The sequence below is a fragment of the Lepisma saccharinum genome, chromosome 20, assembly GCF_977018435.1.
Source record: "Lepisma saccharinum chromosome 20, izLepSacc3.1, whole genome shotgun sequence".
Taxonomy (NCBI): Eukaryota; Metazoa; Arthropoda; class Insecta; order Zygentoma; family Lepismatidae; genus Lepisma; species Lepisma saccharinum.
In genome coordinates, this window is record NC_139248.1 from 29,378,209 (window position 1) to 29,394,917 (window position 16,709).

The window sequence follows — 16,709 nt, forward strand, 5'->3', positions numbered from 1 at the left end:
AATTTCAACAACCGCGTGCGCCTTATTGCAGTTCTACCTTTTCACACCAGGCAAAATTTAATTTGAATATACACACCTAGATGTCAGTGTCATCGAATCTCTCGCTCAGCATGGCAAACTCAGAATCGTTACGCACCCAACTTACGGTTGACGAACCTTTGGTTATTTTTACATTGAAAAATGTGGTGTTTGTTAAGACTGGAGGTGAACTCCAACTGGCGGTTGGCTGACCAAAAAGTTGACCAGACATTCAAAAACTGGCCCTGAATGGTGGAGGCACATAGTGGTTTGGATCCCACTTTAAAGTGTAGGTCCAGTCCTGATTAGCTGTACAGTGCAGAAAAGTGGACTTAAAACATTAACTCAATCAAAAAATCAATCAATCCAACTGCTGAAATATGATCCTTGCATACATATTGATGCTAGTACTATAACTGATGACCAAAATGTTCAATAGTTTTTCCACTTAAAAAGGATTTTTGAGAACAGAGAAGGGGGTCTAATGTATGTTCATTTTTTAAAGAATCAAAACAACACACTTTGACATTCTGTGGTGTTTCATCTACTTTAATTTCTTCATGGATTCTTCTCTTTAAGAATACACAAATGGATCGTTCCAAATCTCTTTTGGTGTTCTGAGATTTGAGGCCTGGCCTACTGATTAGAGTAATTCAGTGGACATTAAATCTATAAATTCTTGCAAAATTCAACATGGAGATCTCTTCTCTTCATGTCCTTCAGCAGTCTATTCATTGAATGGCCAACAGTTTTTTTTTTTCTAAAAGGAGTCTGCACTCACAATATAGGTTTCAGTTTCCTCTATTTCCGGTTTTAAAGCAATTTTTGAGTGCACATTCCAGCTGGAATTTTCTATTGGTTCCAATTGGAATGAATTGGATTCTATCGGAATGTACTGGTTTCAATCGGAATCTCAACTGAAACCAATTGGAAAATCAAGATAATTTCCAATTGGTGAATTGTATGCAATTGTAAGTTTGTATATATTGTAGAATCAATATGTTATCAATTCATTTACTGACTCGAACAGAAGCGTGCGGTAAGGAAAGGCGGGGCAAGCGCCGCTTGCGTTGTTTTTTAAAAGACTTTTGATATCATAAGTCCGTGTTTTTCAATGCCTTTATATACCTTAGAATGGAATTTATTTACTATAAGATATTTACATTACAGAATTTTCATTTCCCTTATTTCCTGTTCTATTGGCTTGAAACATAAACCGGCTGCACCCTTGACGACGCTGGGCGATGCGGCACGACTGACCGCGTTAGAGGAAGAGGACTGCTCGCCTTTCTCCCCGCTTTTCGAGTGACTTATGCAGTTCTTGCATGGTCACTGTCCATTCCCGTTCACGAAGAAAAAAGGCCGAGGGCAAGCAACACCAAGACCGCATCTGTCTTTGGCAAGGGTGTTGGAAAGAATTCGTCCACACGGGCCACAAGTGTTGCTAACTTCCAGAATTTTCTGCGCATCTGTAGCACCACCTCACGCGGTACGATTTTCATGTTTGAAACTCTATAGTAATTAACAAATTACATTATGAAGCTAGCCAGTGATCACCAGTCGTGTGCTATTTATAAGAAATAAAATCACAGCCGGTACTTGAACATATCCGTCATGTAGTCAGTTACTCGGAAATATGGAGGGTATGTAACACTGCAACTGCAGGTAGGGTGAAACGGAAGAAGCGTGGGTGCTGGGATGCGTGTTGTTTTTTACTGTGATATTGTGCTGTGTTTTTCTGTTCTTCGTGTAGTGTTTTTGTACCTGATGTAAAAGTATGATTCTACATTGAAAATTTCCGCCATGGTTGACATACCAGACGAGCCATCGATTTGCAGTGTTGCAGGTAAGGACTTGATTATTAGGGGCCTTCTTTCAAAACCATTCACTTCGAGAACATAAGGTGAAAGGTTGGAGCTTGTGAACCATGAGCGACCGTGTCCTGAATTGTTCATAACCAAACCAACTAAGAAAGATGGGAAAGTTTTCATTAGGCAGTTTAAAACATCTCAGTACAACAATATTATCTGGTTATGTGGCAGCAATGATCTTAATAAATTATTTTGTTCGCCATGCGTTTTATTCAGTACAAATGTAGGACCATGGAACTCAGTGGCGTGCCCAAAGGGGGGGGGGGTTGATGTGGGTTTTCGCCAAGTATTCCTAAAAAAGAACGTCAAAAGTAGGAAAATATGACAAAATGAGGGCTGACTACCAAGAAAAAGTATACATAACCCGTCCCTTTCGAAAATCCTGAGCACGCCACTGATGGAACTATACAGGCTACGGTGAGTGACTTGAGCAATTTTTATAATGCAGTGCAAAGACATGAACGTTCCCAGAATCACATCTGCGCTTGCATTCAGTAACTGAAGACAAGTCATGATTCATAATTCTAGCCAAGTAAGAAACCGAAACCCGTCCGTTTATTTAATATCAAAACTTTATGCTAATAGGATGTTTCTTATTTTCAGGGTTAAAGAAGAACGTAATTTAATTTATAGTTGCCCTCAAATGTCAGGTAAATCATAATTTTCTTCATGGTTGGAATTTAAAAGTTATATCGAAAGGCTGTTTTCCTTCTTTAAAAACCGTGCAGCGAAGACTTGATTTTACGGTATGTATGCACATCACACACTCAAACCCGATACGTCACCATTAAGCACATTATTGTAAATGGGGATGTGTTTAGGCCTATATTATATTTGAAATTGTTATAATTAACCGAAACGAAAAATTCACCCATCGCTTGCATATCACGAAAGGTCACGGCACGCCCCTGGACTCAAAGCATAGGTACTTTTATTCTTGACACCACATTTCCTGTGATTTAGAAGTTCATTGGAAAAACAGCACACTTGAACAGAATTTATTCTGAATTCTAATGCACACTACTGAAGTCAGATTTATCTTAATAAATACCTAAACAAGACCTCTTTCTTAAGAACCAACTCGACCTTAAAGGAGCTACTAGTTGGAATAAATGTTCATATTAGTTCTTGTTTTTGCAATATGAAATTTCCATGGTTATTCTTATGTATATGTAATGCAATTGAAGAAATGAGCAATTTTTTGATCAACTAAGTCAACCTTGACAGTGTTTTTTGTTTGTTTATCACCTTTTCAAGTGTTGAGTCAGATTCTTTGTTTTACCTAATTTGTTGCTGTTTTCGCATGTATAAAGGCAGAACAACATGTCCATTTATGACTGATTTATTTTTCGATTTTCTATAAGTGTGTTAATCATAATGAATAGAGTTAAAAACGTGTTCATATATTTGAAAAAGTTTTGTAGTGAAAGTTTTTCTAAGTTACAAATTCCACATGCTTTACCAGAGATTTATTTTAGTTGTTTTATATAATTTCTCCACTGCATTTACAGTTGTATAGACAAGAATTTTTCATAAGCAATATATTGAAAACAATAAAATACTTTCCAATAGAAACCAATTCATTACAATCGGTTCTGATAGTGTGTTAAACTTACATTGGCTATCGGAACCAATTGGAAAAATTTCCAGCTGGGATGTACAACTTTTTTTTCTCTTTTCCTCTTCACCAATATAGTGGAAGCTTCTTCACATAACCTCTTGCTTAAAATCAACTAATTTCACGTCTTAGAATATTGCACATTCATTGAACCATCCTGTGTGTACACACTTTACTTATCCTCTTTACAACATTCAAATCAGAAATGTACAATTTAAAAAGTTTCATATAAATATGCTGTAGGTAAAAGATGGTGCTAAATGCTAATAACAACAGCATAAAAAAAAAACTGACCTGTGGTGTGAATCCTGCCAGGACTCCATAGGCGATGGCCTCTGGGATGAGTGTAAGTCCTACAGAAAGTCCCGCAATCAAGTCATTGACGAAGTTTTGGTGAGAGTAGATAGGTAGCCACTTGAGAATGGGTAACCTCTTTTTCAAAAGTTCCCATGGTTTCTTGTTATTCATCAGTGGCATACCTGGAATGAAAAAGATTTACATTCAGTATCACATGTTCAAGTTCCCCTCACTTAGTGAGCAGATGGGCATACAACAGACCCAATGTCTTCAACAAAGAGCAATTCAAATGGCTTCTAGAAATAAGGGTACAGTTATCTTTTAGCTAGCAGATTGGGTAGGTTTCTGGGTAGGCTAAGCAGTAAATGGCAAACAGGTTCGACCAGACACAATGCCTTAATCAGTTAACATACTTAGATGCACTAGATTTTGTGTTGGTTTCAGCATAAATATGCACAAGAGGCTTGTATACTCTCAAGCAAAGAGTGTCTTGAAAGAGAGCTTTAACCAGAACCTTAGATAAGAGATTTTATGGGCCAGATATAGGGTTGATGCAAAAATAATGGTAGATTTTTAATGCCAACTTTGAAATACTATAACTTGGTTCAAACGTATTTCTATTAATCAAACTAAAAACTATGTGAAACCAAGTTCATTTATTCCGGTAGTGTAATATTCTGGGCTTCTGGAGTCGACGAACTCTCGGAAGGTATTTTCGGCAGCACTCTGGTTGTTGAAGAGTTTCTGTCATAAATTGTCTAGACGCTTGAAGTAACAGCAGTCGGTTGGCGAGAGGTCCAGTGAGTATGGTGGGTGAGGTAGAGTTTAATAGCCCAATTCATTCAGCTTCTGCACCGTAGGTTGTGCGACATGCGGTTGAGCGCTGTCATGCAGAAGGATTGGGCCTTCTCTGTTGACCAATGCAGGTTACATACGTTGAAGTTTCGTGTGCATTTCATCGATTTCTCCACAATGATTCTCTACTGTGATGGATTCACTGGGATTCAGAAAGTTGTAGTGATGACACCGGTAGCAGAACACCAGTCACAATGACCTTCTTTTGATGCAATTTCGGCTTTGGAAAGTGTTTATACTAAAGTGCAAGCTATCTTGACAGTGACGTCAGCTGGGACCGCACTACAGGTTGATGCGAAACCATTGTATCACTCCGCGCAAAGCATGAAAGATTCTCTCCGTCACAGTTGTATCTCAGAGTCCGCAGAGAAAACACACAGGAGGAACGGAACGCTTTTGTGTACAGCTGATCGAGGGTTGGGTCGGGTGGGAGGTGAGGGTAGCAAGGACTGCTCGACTTCTGACACCCTTTCAATGTTGCCAAACTTACATGGACAAAAGGTCAATTGAGTTCGAGTGCGTCTGTTGTGTATGTTGTTTATACCGAAATGAAGGGCAAAACCGTACATAGTGAGAGCCGAGAGGTGATTTCCAATGTTGTTAAATTTTTTGACAACGAAGCGAGAGAAGGATGTTACACGTTTCCGGTAAATGAAACTACAAAGCGTGCGGCGGCTGCAGTTCAAATGTCGGACACTTTCATTAAGAAAATTAGAAAGGAAGGAAATTCAGGGGGGAAATTTACGACACCAGGTAAGCACAGTTCTGCCGAAAAGCTTAGAATTGTTGTAGACGACTTTGACAAGTGTTTGATTAGAAGAACTATTGGTAATTTTTATACGGTTGAACATGAAGTGCCAACAGTAAAGAAAAAAGTGCTTTCGAAATTAAAGAAATAAATTAATTTTCGGGGTAGTCGTGAAACTCTTCGCAACATTATTTGTAATGACTTAGGATTATATAGTACTATATAGTACTAATACTATATACTAATATATAGTATTATATATTAGTTATATCAGATAATCAAAACCAACAAAAGCCCCCGCAATATCGGGTCGACACTCGTGCAGCAGAAAACGGCCACACCGTACTTCGTCTTCCACCTTATCATTGCGATCTAAAGCCTATTGAGTATGTTTGGGGTATCATAAAGGGTCGTATTGCATCACAAAATGTGGATCGTAATTTGGGCAGAGTACTGGAAGTTGCAAGAGAAGAATTTCAGAACTTTACCAAAGAAGAATGGAAAAGGTCTTGCGAAAAGTAAAGGCGAAACAAGTTAGCGCCTCTGGCCTGGTATACCCAATCGCCGCCACTGTCTCTGAGGATATAATTGTAATTATTAATTAAATTGAAGATAAAATCCGTTTCTTAGATGGTAATATTTACTATCGCATAGTAAGAATCACAACCATGACAATAGATTTTATTGTCATTAATTATTTAAATCGGGAATCGTCACGAACGTTATCCATTCTTCTTCAACCACTGACCGCGCCACACTGAACATCGCGTTTTGCGGCAGGTCCGCCAGAATTTCATCTGTCAGAGAACAGCTGTGAGGCATCGTGGCAACAGCGTGCCATTTGAGAGCAGAGGAAGAGAAGGACTTCCCCCAGATTCTGGCCTGCTGCCGTTTACCGCGACAGAAACAAGTGGGGGTGGATTTTAGTTCGCATATTTTCAGTTTTTTTTTCTTCTTTGCTGAGCAGTATATATAATTTTAACTTTGACTTGTAACAAAATAATCGTGCCGAATACTCTACATTTCAACAAGATTTTAAGTATCTAATATTTTTAACACATTTATATGCTCTGTTTACGCTGTAACGTGTTTTCATTAAGGAACTATATTTTTGTGCTCAAGCCTCGCGAACTTTCCGTTCAAAGGCGCGTTGCCATCTCGTATTCTTTATCCGATTCCGTTCATTTTCTTGTATTTATACATCGTGCTCGTTTTAATTGCTCTTTATTTTACATGATTCCATTCTAAAAAAAAACCTCGCATTGCGACATGTTGGACTTCCTTCCCTTGCATTTCAAACTATTGAAATTCTTTCCCTTGTTTGTCTTTTTTCTTAGTGCAGACAGTGAAAGTATCAACGATGGAAGTTTGCAATGCTGGTACTACGTCACTGTCAAGATAGGTTGCACCAGAGTTTAGGAGCTTTGTCTTGGTTCAAGCATTATGCAGAATGACGTCGATTGTCGTATAGGATCAACTTTCGTCGCACGTCACAATGCACTCGATAAATGGGTGTTATTGTTACACAAAAGGAGAGCAGAGCATACTTCAAAATGGCGATTTTTTGGTTCTCGTCCAATTCGTAAGGCATCCACATATCGAGTTTTTCCAGCTTTCGAATTAGCTTCAAATGGCGAGCACAGAGTTCGTCTGCAACAATACATATCCCCGAACGTGAGCAAGGAATCAGATTAGTGCTAGCGTTCCGTGTGATCGTATACACACAACATGAACGTTTGTCAAATACGATTACTTTCTCTTTACGAGTTTAAACTTGACGACACTGCAACAGCAGGACCCTGTAGCCGAGTGTTTAGCACATCGCACTGTGACGCCAAGGGTCCCAGGTTCGAATCACGCTCGGGCTTGGTTGTTTGCGAATGTCCATTCATCAATTTCATCATTTCATCACTCATCCCCATCTTCGCAAATTAGCCAAGAGGCACAAAACACGAAGTAAAATAAACTAAATCAATCAATCACACACTGCAGAAGACGCAGCCAGGAACATCAACAGAGCATTTGGACTTCGCACAGTAGATGAACGAACCATACAGCCATGGGCGTCCGGAAGGGGGGGCAAAGGGGGGGGGGGTCCGTGGCCCTTCCCCTCGAAAATGAAAGTCTACCAAAAAAGATGTATTTCATACATATCATTTCATTTTAGCAACAATAATGTGTGTTATTTATTGCATGAACACCATAAATTCAAATTTAAGCAATGTTTTTTAGGGAACAACACTATTTTTGGGGAAAATTTCGTTTGCCCCCCCCTGGAAAAAATACCTTCCTTGCCCCTCCCTGGAAAAATCCTGCGGACGTCCATGCATACAGCGATGGTTCAAAACATTTCTATCTGGTGATATGACCCTCAAAAGTGAACCGCGTGGACACGCATTAGAACCCATCGACACGAATTACGAGCACTAGTGGAGTCTGACCCTCGCCAAACTGTAAGGGACATGGAAGTGGCATTGGTTGTACATTATTACACAGTTTCCAGGCACTTGCAAGAACTTGGAAAAGTCAAGAAGCTGTATAAGTGGCAGTGGCGTGCCCAGGGGGGGGGGTTGGTGGGGGTTAAACCCCCCCCATTGGTTTCGTCATTTAAAAAAATTCAAAGCAAAAATAAATTTTATTTCATAAATGTGTTTGAGTACCAAATCGCCAATATTGTAAAATGTTTACATTTGGCAATGAGAAATATATTTGCTTCTTCAATTACTTTTGATAATATTGGAGTTGAGTTACAGCAATGCACAGGCATTCATTCATTCCTTCGACACTGAAAAGGAAGGAGAATTTCCTTCTCAGTATGGTCAAGGAATGAGCCGTAACCCTTGGAATGCGAACTGAAGGAATCTCTCCTCCCCTTTCTTCCACCCACGATGACCCTCTTAGGAGAATGACCCTCCCTTTCCTGTTACGACAGTGCTGCTAACTTTCCTTTCCTTTTTTTCCCCTTGTTATACCATTTATGCCAGCAGAGCAAAGTTCTGTGAGATTTGAATCACTACAATTAGTAGGCAAAGTAAGTCAAAATCTTATATCGCACCTGGATGCACATTTATTTCAAAATATCAATAATTATAATAATAATAATAATAATTGTTGCAGGCAGTAGCGAAGCATGGTTTTACGAAGGAGGCAAGCGATGTTTTGTACAATAGCATGCCGGGAGGAAGGGAGGGGTGAGGGATGCGTTATATAGCTCAACTGGCCCAGTCAGTTTCATAAACAAAATAAAAACAATTAATATGCCAAAATATTATACGATTTACTCTTGTGCTCTTTACAAATTAGATATTTTTTTCTCAACCAATTTCCAGCCTTCAGTTTATTAAATTTTCTTGTAACATTTGTGAAAGATCTCACTTGAATTTCTGCGTAAATAATTTAGCAGTTGGCAACACTACTGACACTGACGCTACTGGGTGCTGTCAACACTGGTGACGTAATTTGAGCTGGACCAAGCTGGATGTATGGTTCAGACATTCGACTTCCCGGACCCACAAACACTCGCCCCGTATCTTTGTCCCAAGTCCTGGTGTTCACTGGGGTTGTAGCGAGTTGCATTCTGCAAGGTAGCAAGTCGAAGTGGTTGTGTTGTGTGTTACGTTTCTGCGTGTGTAATAGATTTTTGACGTGAAACTAAAGATGGATAGAGAAAAGAGGAGAAATACATTATTAGATTATTTCCAAAATAAACAAAGAATGGAAGTTGAAGCTTCACCTTTCACAAATAGAACGTCAGAAAAGGTCGATTTAAGTTCAGAGGAATTCCATCCGAATTGCAAGAGTGAAACGTGCGAACTTTCAGACTCTGATATTCAACAAGAAGGCATAACAGAAGATATTGGAAACCTTGTTGCAAAATTATGTCAAGGAACTCTCGAGGTAAGTGACGTTCATTATTTGATAGCACATATATCCATAGGCGGATTTAGAATTGTTTTTTCTGGGAGGGCACAGCATGTGCTGTAAGCATACAAACGTGTGTGTGCAGGGGAGGGGGGTGCCCGCGTGTGTATGTCTGGAAGACGTGTGTAGGATGTCACCCTATATCACCAATAAACTTTCACAGGACGAGAGAACATGAAGATGAACAAGTTTCCTCAATGATTTCAGGGGCCTCACCGATGATAAAATCACGGTTGCCATAGACAGTTTTATTATTTTGTAGGAAAGGGATAAAATTTGTATTACGACACGGGATAGACTAGGTAGGCATCCTATGAACTGTAAATATTCCTTACAAATCTTCTGAATATTTCTCTTGTACAAACGCAACAAATACAATAAGTAATATGTGTGTGCAGTAATAAATTCATTTTCTGAAAGCATCTTTTCTGGCATCATTGGTCGAAGTAGAGGATGCTGCCTCCAGTTAAAGCATACCCCCAGCATATTGAGCATCCTCCACCTACTGTATTGTCTCCATCTCCATGTTGATCCATTAAAGGATGTACCCCCTCGTATCTCCAAAATCGATCAAATATCCCTTCCCTTTTCGGCTAGGAATTTCCATTTCGAGCACTGTCTGGCAAGATTTTTCGGGCTCAGTGACAGATCCTGCGGTGCGGTACTGGGCTTCGGAGGGGAAGGGGGGGAGTGGCCCCTTCAACAGTTGGTTTTGCAGTTCCATAACGTTAACAACATACAAAATTCCTCTTCATAGACCTAATTTGAAAATGAATATGACATATTAATGACACTGTAGTAGAAAATGTTAATTACTGAAAGGGTTCGTATTTGTTTGTCGACTGTCAAACAAATGTTTTGACCAATAATATAATAATACAATGCCAAAAATGTACACAATATTTAGCAAAATCATCTCCACAACAAGAACAATGTTCATTAAATTGATGTTTTAAATCCACTTTATGCACAGTGAGGCTAATCGGGACTGGACCTAAAGTTTAAAGTGAGATCCGAACCACTATGTGCCTCCATCGGGTATCGAACCCGGGACACCTTGATTACAAGGCGACGACGCTCCCACTGAAATGAGACTGTGGTATCGTCATCTTGCAGCAATGCAAACACGTCCAGTAATTGCTCTTGAAGCAATTGATATGTGCAGTGAAGTAATATTTCCCTGGGTAAACACACGTTTGCGCATATTATGTACAATCCCAGTAACAACAACGTCAAATGAGAAATCATTCTCAACTTTGAGGTGGTTGAAGACCTATCTTCGAAATACCATTTGCGAAGAAAGATTAAATGGGTTAGCTGCTCTGAACATTCACCGGGATATAAAAGTTACTTGTGACGAACTTACTTGTTACTTGTCAGAACTCGCACAGAAACCTCGATGCCTAAATTTCGGAATTTAAATTGTTGAACTGTGGTACCTTATTTATTACTGTCTTTAAGACATCAAGTAGTCTTAATCTCTTTAATGTTGTTACAATGTTGAGTGTACATATTTTTTGTTTAAAAATTATATTTGAGCAATTAAATATAAAATATTAATAATTTGGAAATATTCAAGCAGGTGCTTTTATATGATGCAATAAAAACATGAAGCATCCATAGCAAATACATTGATTGCGTTCATTGGGGTAAAATTCAAGTATATTAATTATCTAATTTATTACAAGAAATTTGACCTGTGAACTGGAAAATGTGTTGGATTCATAACCCCCCCCTTACGAAAATCCTGGGCACGCGCCTGATAAGTGGGTTCCCCACACTGAACAACACATGACGCGTCGCTTGAAAGTGTTCTTTCTCTGCTCTCCCGGAACCAGAAAGTTCCGTTTTTCCGCAGTAGTAACGTGTGGCGAAAAATGGATATTATGCGATAATTATCGCCGCGACACAGCTTGCACTATGAAACTCTTCCGCATCCACCATACTCGCCAGATCTCTCGCCGACCGACTACCACTTTTGTAAGCATTCGGATCATTTTTGGTGGGGAAAAGGTTCACCAATGAAGCAGCTGTCAAAAACGCCTTTGAGGAGTTTCTTCAAATCCAGAACGTCGAACTTATATGAAAGTAGTGTTAATGCACTAGTTGTGAGAAGTGTACGTATAACATCAAATGGTGCCTATGATTAATAAAAGTTTTTTTCCACCGAGCTACTGTTCGAAGTTTCACTATCGAATCCGACCTTTCATGTGTAAAGACATAATAGTACTGAAAACTCCATTATGTACACTTCCGCATTTCTCAAAAACTAAGAGGAAACAGGATATATGCTTGGTTGTTATATATAAAGCTAACGCAACTGAGGGAAAAAATCGTTTATATAACAACAATGGAATGGAGAATGTAAAGCATGCAAACGTAAGCAATACATCTTTCATGCGAGAACTTTGTAGTCGAGCATACATGTTGAGATTGCAAAGTGCTTTTGCTTTCACTTGAAATACAGAAATAAATTAATCTACTATTTAACTCTCTTCATAGTTTATTTATCAGTATATTCCAAGATGCGAAATTACGTGAGGGAGGGATGGGGGGGGGGTCGGTGTCCCCCTTCAACGAGCATGTTCTAAAAGTTTTCCTAGAAAGATAAGTAATTAGTTTAGACTTCAAATTGTTTTAAGTCCACTTTATGCACAGGAAGGCTAATCGGGACTGGGCCTACAGTTTAAAGTGGGATCCGAACCACTGTGCCATGTGCCTCCACCGGGTATCAAACCCGGGACCCCTTGATTACAAGGCGACGACGTTGCCACTACAAAGCGACGAGGTCACCACTAATGTCATCGGGGATGGCCAAGGATAATGCCGAACGCACATAATCACACACAGAACTATCTGTGCGTGTTTTTCCATACACACATTAGACAAAAATATATTTTTATGAAGATTAAAATATGTTTTAACTATTACGATAAGACATTTTAAGGGAAAATATTTCATTTCAACAATAATAATCATAATTTTTATTATGAGAATTTACCCACTTTTAGTGAACTTTTTATCATCCTCTTTTTGTTTTGTTTGAACAAAATATTATTTGCCTCAAAAACCTTTACTTAAGTTTGAGTTTTTTAAAGTTTTAAGTCCACTTTTATGCTCAGGCAGGCAAGCTAATAGGGGGCTGGACCTACAGTTGAAAGTGGGATCCGATCCGAACCACTATGTGTCTCCATCGAGTATCAAACCCAGGGACCCTTTATTAGAAAGCCACGACGTTACCACTACGCTATCGGGGAAGCCATAGCAGCTTTGGCCTTCAATGAGAAGTCATCACGTATTCCCAAAAATGAGGTAAAAAAATCACAAATGGCAGTCATGTAAGCGAAACATATGGATTTTACTGGACATTAAAAAAAAAAACTGACGATGACGAACTACAGACCACGATGAAAAACTAACTTTTACTGGAATTATTGACTTATTTTTCAACCCTGGGAATTCCCTATCCTTTAATCTATTAATACATCTGACACTTTTTAGATGTTAGAATGAATTAATTAATTAAGTAAATTACATATTTCTTCCCTTAGATTTTTAACTGAGATATCGAAGATACCGAATTACTTTCGATTACTTCATTCCTTCTAAAATCTTTTCAATCGATGCATTCATTTATGTCGAATTAAGAGCGTATTAAGACATTAATCTCCATTCCACGAAATGTATCTTTCTATTTCTAGAAACTTCTGACTGATCGACAAGTATCGTTTGGGTTTTGATCATGGACTAGAAAATACCAAACTGACGCGACAACCGAAACTATTTATTTAGTCTAATGTTTATATCAAATTTCATCTCAGTAGGATGAATAGTTTCCGATATACGTAATGTTAAAGTAACGATTTTTTGTTCTTGCGTTTTTTTTATGTCGTGTTAGAATTTACTATACCAAGGTGGCGTGATTGGTCATTTACAGGGTTGCTTTTCCTATGCAGACGATCGGAACCAATTATTTATTACAAATTATCAAGCTTCAAGCTCCCGCGAAAAGTTCCATGACGTAGTGCACTCATGATACCTCCCCTCTTGCCGCTCTTGTCTATGGTTATAGAACATTTCCTTGAATATCCTCAAATTATAATTTCTACTTGGGTTAAGTCTGGTACTTCTGCTGGCCACTTAATGTTACGGACACACGAGATAATTCATTTTTCAGAATATTTACTATTGTAAAATGCTACAAATGCTGATACAGGGCAAGGCACTGACTTTTCATCATTTTTGTTGCCCCATTTATTTTATAAATTGTCTTCATCGCGAAAAAAAATTTACTAAATTGACGGTTCGTTGCTAAATATTAGTTTTAAAAAATAAACCCCTACTAATGCAAATTTTGTATCTTTCATTTTAGAGTGAAAAAGGGAAATATATTTCACGTAAACTCCGTACCAGCTAACTGGAGACCAGGCGAACGAGAACAAGTCTGCGCAAGTAGTGACGCGAAACGGCTCCACCAATGAACAGTGAGAGAAACGGGATTGCGTAATGGGCGACGGGAGTTACCCGATTTCCTCGAGGAAATCTGCAAGCGTTGCAAACTTTTGAAAAGGATAATACCGAACGCAAATGGCAAACGGACCGTATTTTTGTCTCAGTGTCCGTACGATTGGTTTAAGAATTCCTTGGGGAAATATTGGGGATAAAACTGCAACAGCAAATTTTGACAAACCGTGCATTTAACGTACGGACTCGAGTCTGGACCGTAGGGTTGTCAACGCTGCGCTTTCACCACTCGATTTTCCTCCTTCTCCTCTGCCGATATGCGCGGCCCTGCTCTACAGTTAGCTGGAACAGGGTATAATTACAGGCGCTTTAGGTCTCTAAAATCATTAACTTTATTGGTGTTTGCGATATCTGCAAGTTACGTAACGGTTTCATCTTGGTCAAGCTGTATCCCACTTAAGGACATTACCTTTCAATTTCAACCACATTAAAAACCATTTCAACTGGCAGGCAAGGATTCAGTGATAACTACGAGACATTGTTTACAACAGACACTTTCATGAACTGAAATCTCCACCCTGAGTGTTTGCATCTAGGACTCGCAACAATGTATCCGACAGCAATATATTATTTATATTGACCAATAATTATTAGATACATGGTAACAAAGGAAAAGCTCATCATTGACGAACTTCTAGGAACAATTTATCAATCAGGTAATTTTCAAGTTTCATTAGAAAAAATAATACCGAGCTATTGTTTTTTTTTACTAATTGTTGGTTCGTAATAGCAATAGGAAGTGTTTATAAGTAGCACAAATAAATAAAATATTCGAAAGGGCCTTGTAATATTAAGTGCTCAAATTTTGGCGTCAAAATACAGTATATACGTACATATCTTTAAAATATTCAGTGGCGTCGATTAGGGGGGCAAGGGGGGCTCAGTTGCCCCATACTTTTGGCTACTTTTGCCACAGAACTATGCTAAACCTTATCTACCAATGGAAAGCAAACTGTCCTTGCCCCCCCCAGTTTTGACACCTTGCCCCCCTAGCTTTGGAACCTGATCGCCGCCACTGTATTCATGAACGTTAAGGGAAATAAAAGTAATTCTTTCAAAATTGAATGAATTTCATCATATTTTCACTCATCCTCATCTTCGTGATTAGCTAAAAGTAGCAAAAAAAGCGAAGTAAATTAAATTAAACCAAATCAATCAATAAATAAATCAATGAAGAATTAATCCAGCCTAGAGAGAGAGAGAGAAAGAAAGAAACAGTAACGATTAGACTCGACTGACCATGCGTCACCGAATGTAATGCAGCTTGGAAGGGCTTTCGAAGCGTTAACTCGTCACGTAGTTTGGTACAATGTAGATTTAACTTAATTGTACGCTATAAACAAGCTATTATTTATTATAGATTATCAAGCCTCAAGTCCTCGCAAAAAATCCCATGATGTAGCGCACGTCATGATACCTCCTTCTTGCCACCCTTGTCCATGGCTGTAGAACCTTTTTTTTTTCCAAGGTATAATTGCTACTTGGGTTAAGTCTAGTACTCCTGCTGGCCACTTGATGTATGGACACATTTTTTTTTTTTTTTCAGAAATTTTGCTGCCTTACAGTGCTACGACGCCTGGGCTACAGAGAACAAGGCACTGACTTTTCATTCCTTTTTACTTTATAAATTCATAATTTATCCATCGCAAAAAAAATACCAAATATTGGTGGCTTCTTGCGCAGTATTACTGGTCAAAAAGAAACGCTTATTAACACAAATACTACATTTTATTTTAGAGAGACAAAGGGAAATATATATCGGCTAATTTGAAGAGCTCTAAGCTTCACCCACACGTTCATTTGAAATCCTACACTATTTACAGGCCAGGATGATTAGATTGAGAATGACATGTTGATGCCTGAGGTTAACTGCATCGTGATAATCTCCCCCTTTCATACTGACAACTGATATAAATTTTAGATATAATTATTATGCCAAATTATATCAGATGCAGAGTCGGTGTCACAACGTCAAACCCCCCCCCCCAAGAAAAAAATTACACCCCGTCCAACATAAACGTTCCCTCTCAGAGAACACGGACGAATCACTCCGAGTCTTGTGAGTCTTGGACATTCTATGGTACTTAAGATTTACAACAAGCGAAAATTAGAGAGTTGAAACCCTAATCACGAACGCGTTAGCGTACACCGTTATTTTTTTAAAAAATAATCACTTTCGATTAAATCGAATCATCAGAAGTAACAACCACCATTTAGTCATCGAGTAATTTCACGAATATGGTCTGTATCCTTCCGCCCTCGTAGCTACCGTATTATTGCTCCATCAGGAAATATTCCCCATTTATTTGCATGAAAAAACTGGTAGTTTAAAAGCTTGGAACAGCTTACGTGCTTTACATGTAAAAATATGATTCACAAATTGATGTGTAATAATTAATCAGATTTTTCAAAATAATTGATTTTGAGAAACAAACCGAGCCTGATAATAAAAAAACACGTGAATATATTGATTGAGTTATTTTTGAATCATTTTTAACAGCACAGGAAATTATCTAAACGACTTTAGACGAACAATTACAGCATTGATCAACGTGAAAAGTTTGACTTTAATTAAAAACAATCTTCTTCAAAAAAGTATAGAAAGTTGCCTAATTTTTACATCTCATTCGTTTACAGATAGGCTAATCTGGACTGGACCTACACTTTCAAGTAGGATCCGAACCACTATGTGCCTGCACAAAGTATCGAACCAGGACCCCTTGATTACAAGGCGACGACGTTACCATTGCTCCATCGAGAAAGCTCTTTTGATACATCTACACCCAATGCGAGGAAAGGTCACTAAACGGGACACAAATAATTATGGAATAGCTGATAATGATAATTTAAAACAGTG

General features: G+C 38.6%; 1 protein-coding gene across 1 annotated transcript in view; it reads right to left on the reverse strand.

The window, feature by feature from the left end:
• LOC146003844 (sodium-independent sulfate anion transporter-like) overlaps positions 1-16,709 on the reverse strand; it is a 123,756-nt gene that overhangs the window by 41,009 nt on the left and 66,038 nt on the right. Inside the window, exon 2 of the mRNA XM_083142297.1 lies at positions 3,802-3,986. Coding sequence (XP_082998423.1) covers positions 3,802-3,984 — 183 coding nt within the window. The 5' untranslated portion in view covers positions 3,985-3,986. The remainder of the gene's footprint in view (positions 1-3,801; positions 3,987-16,709) is intronic.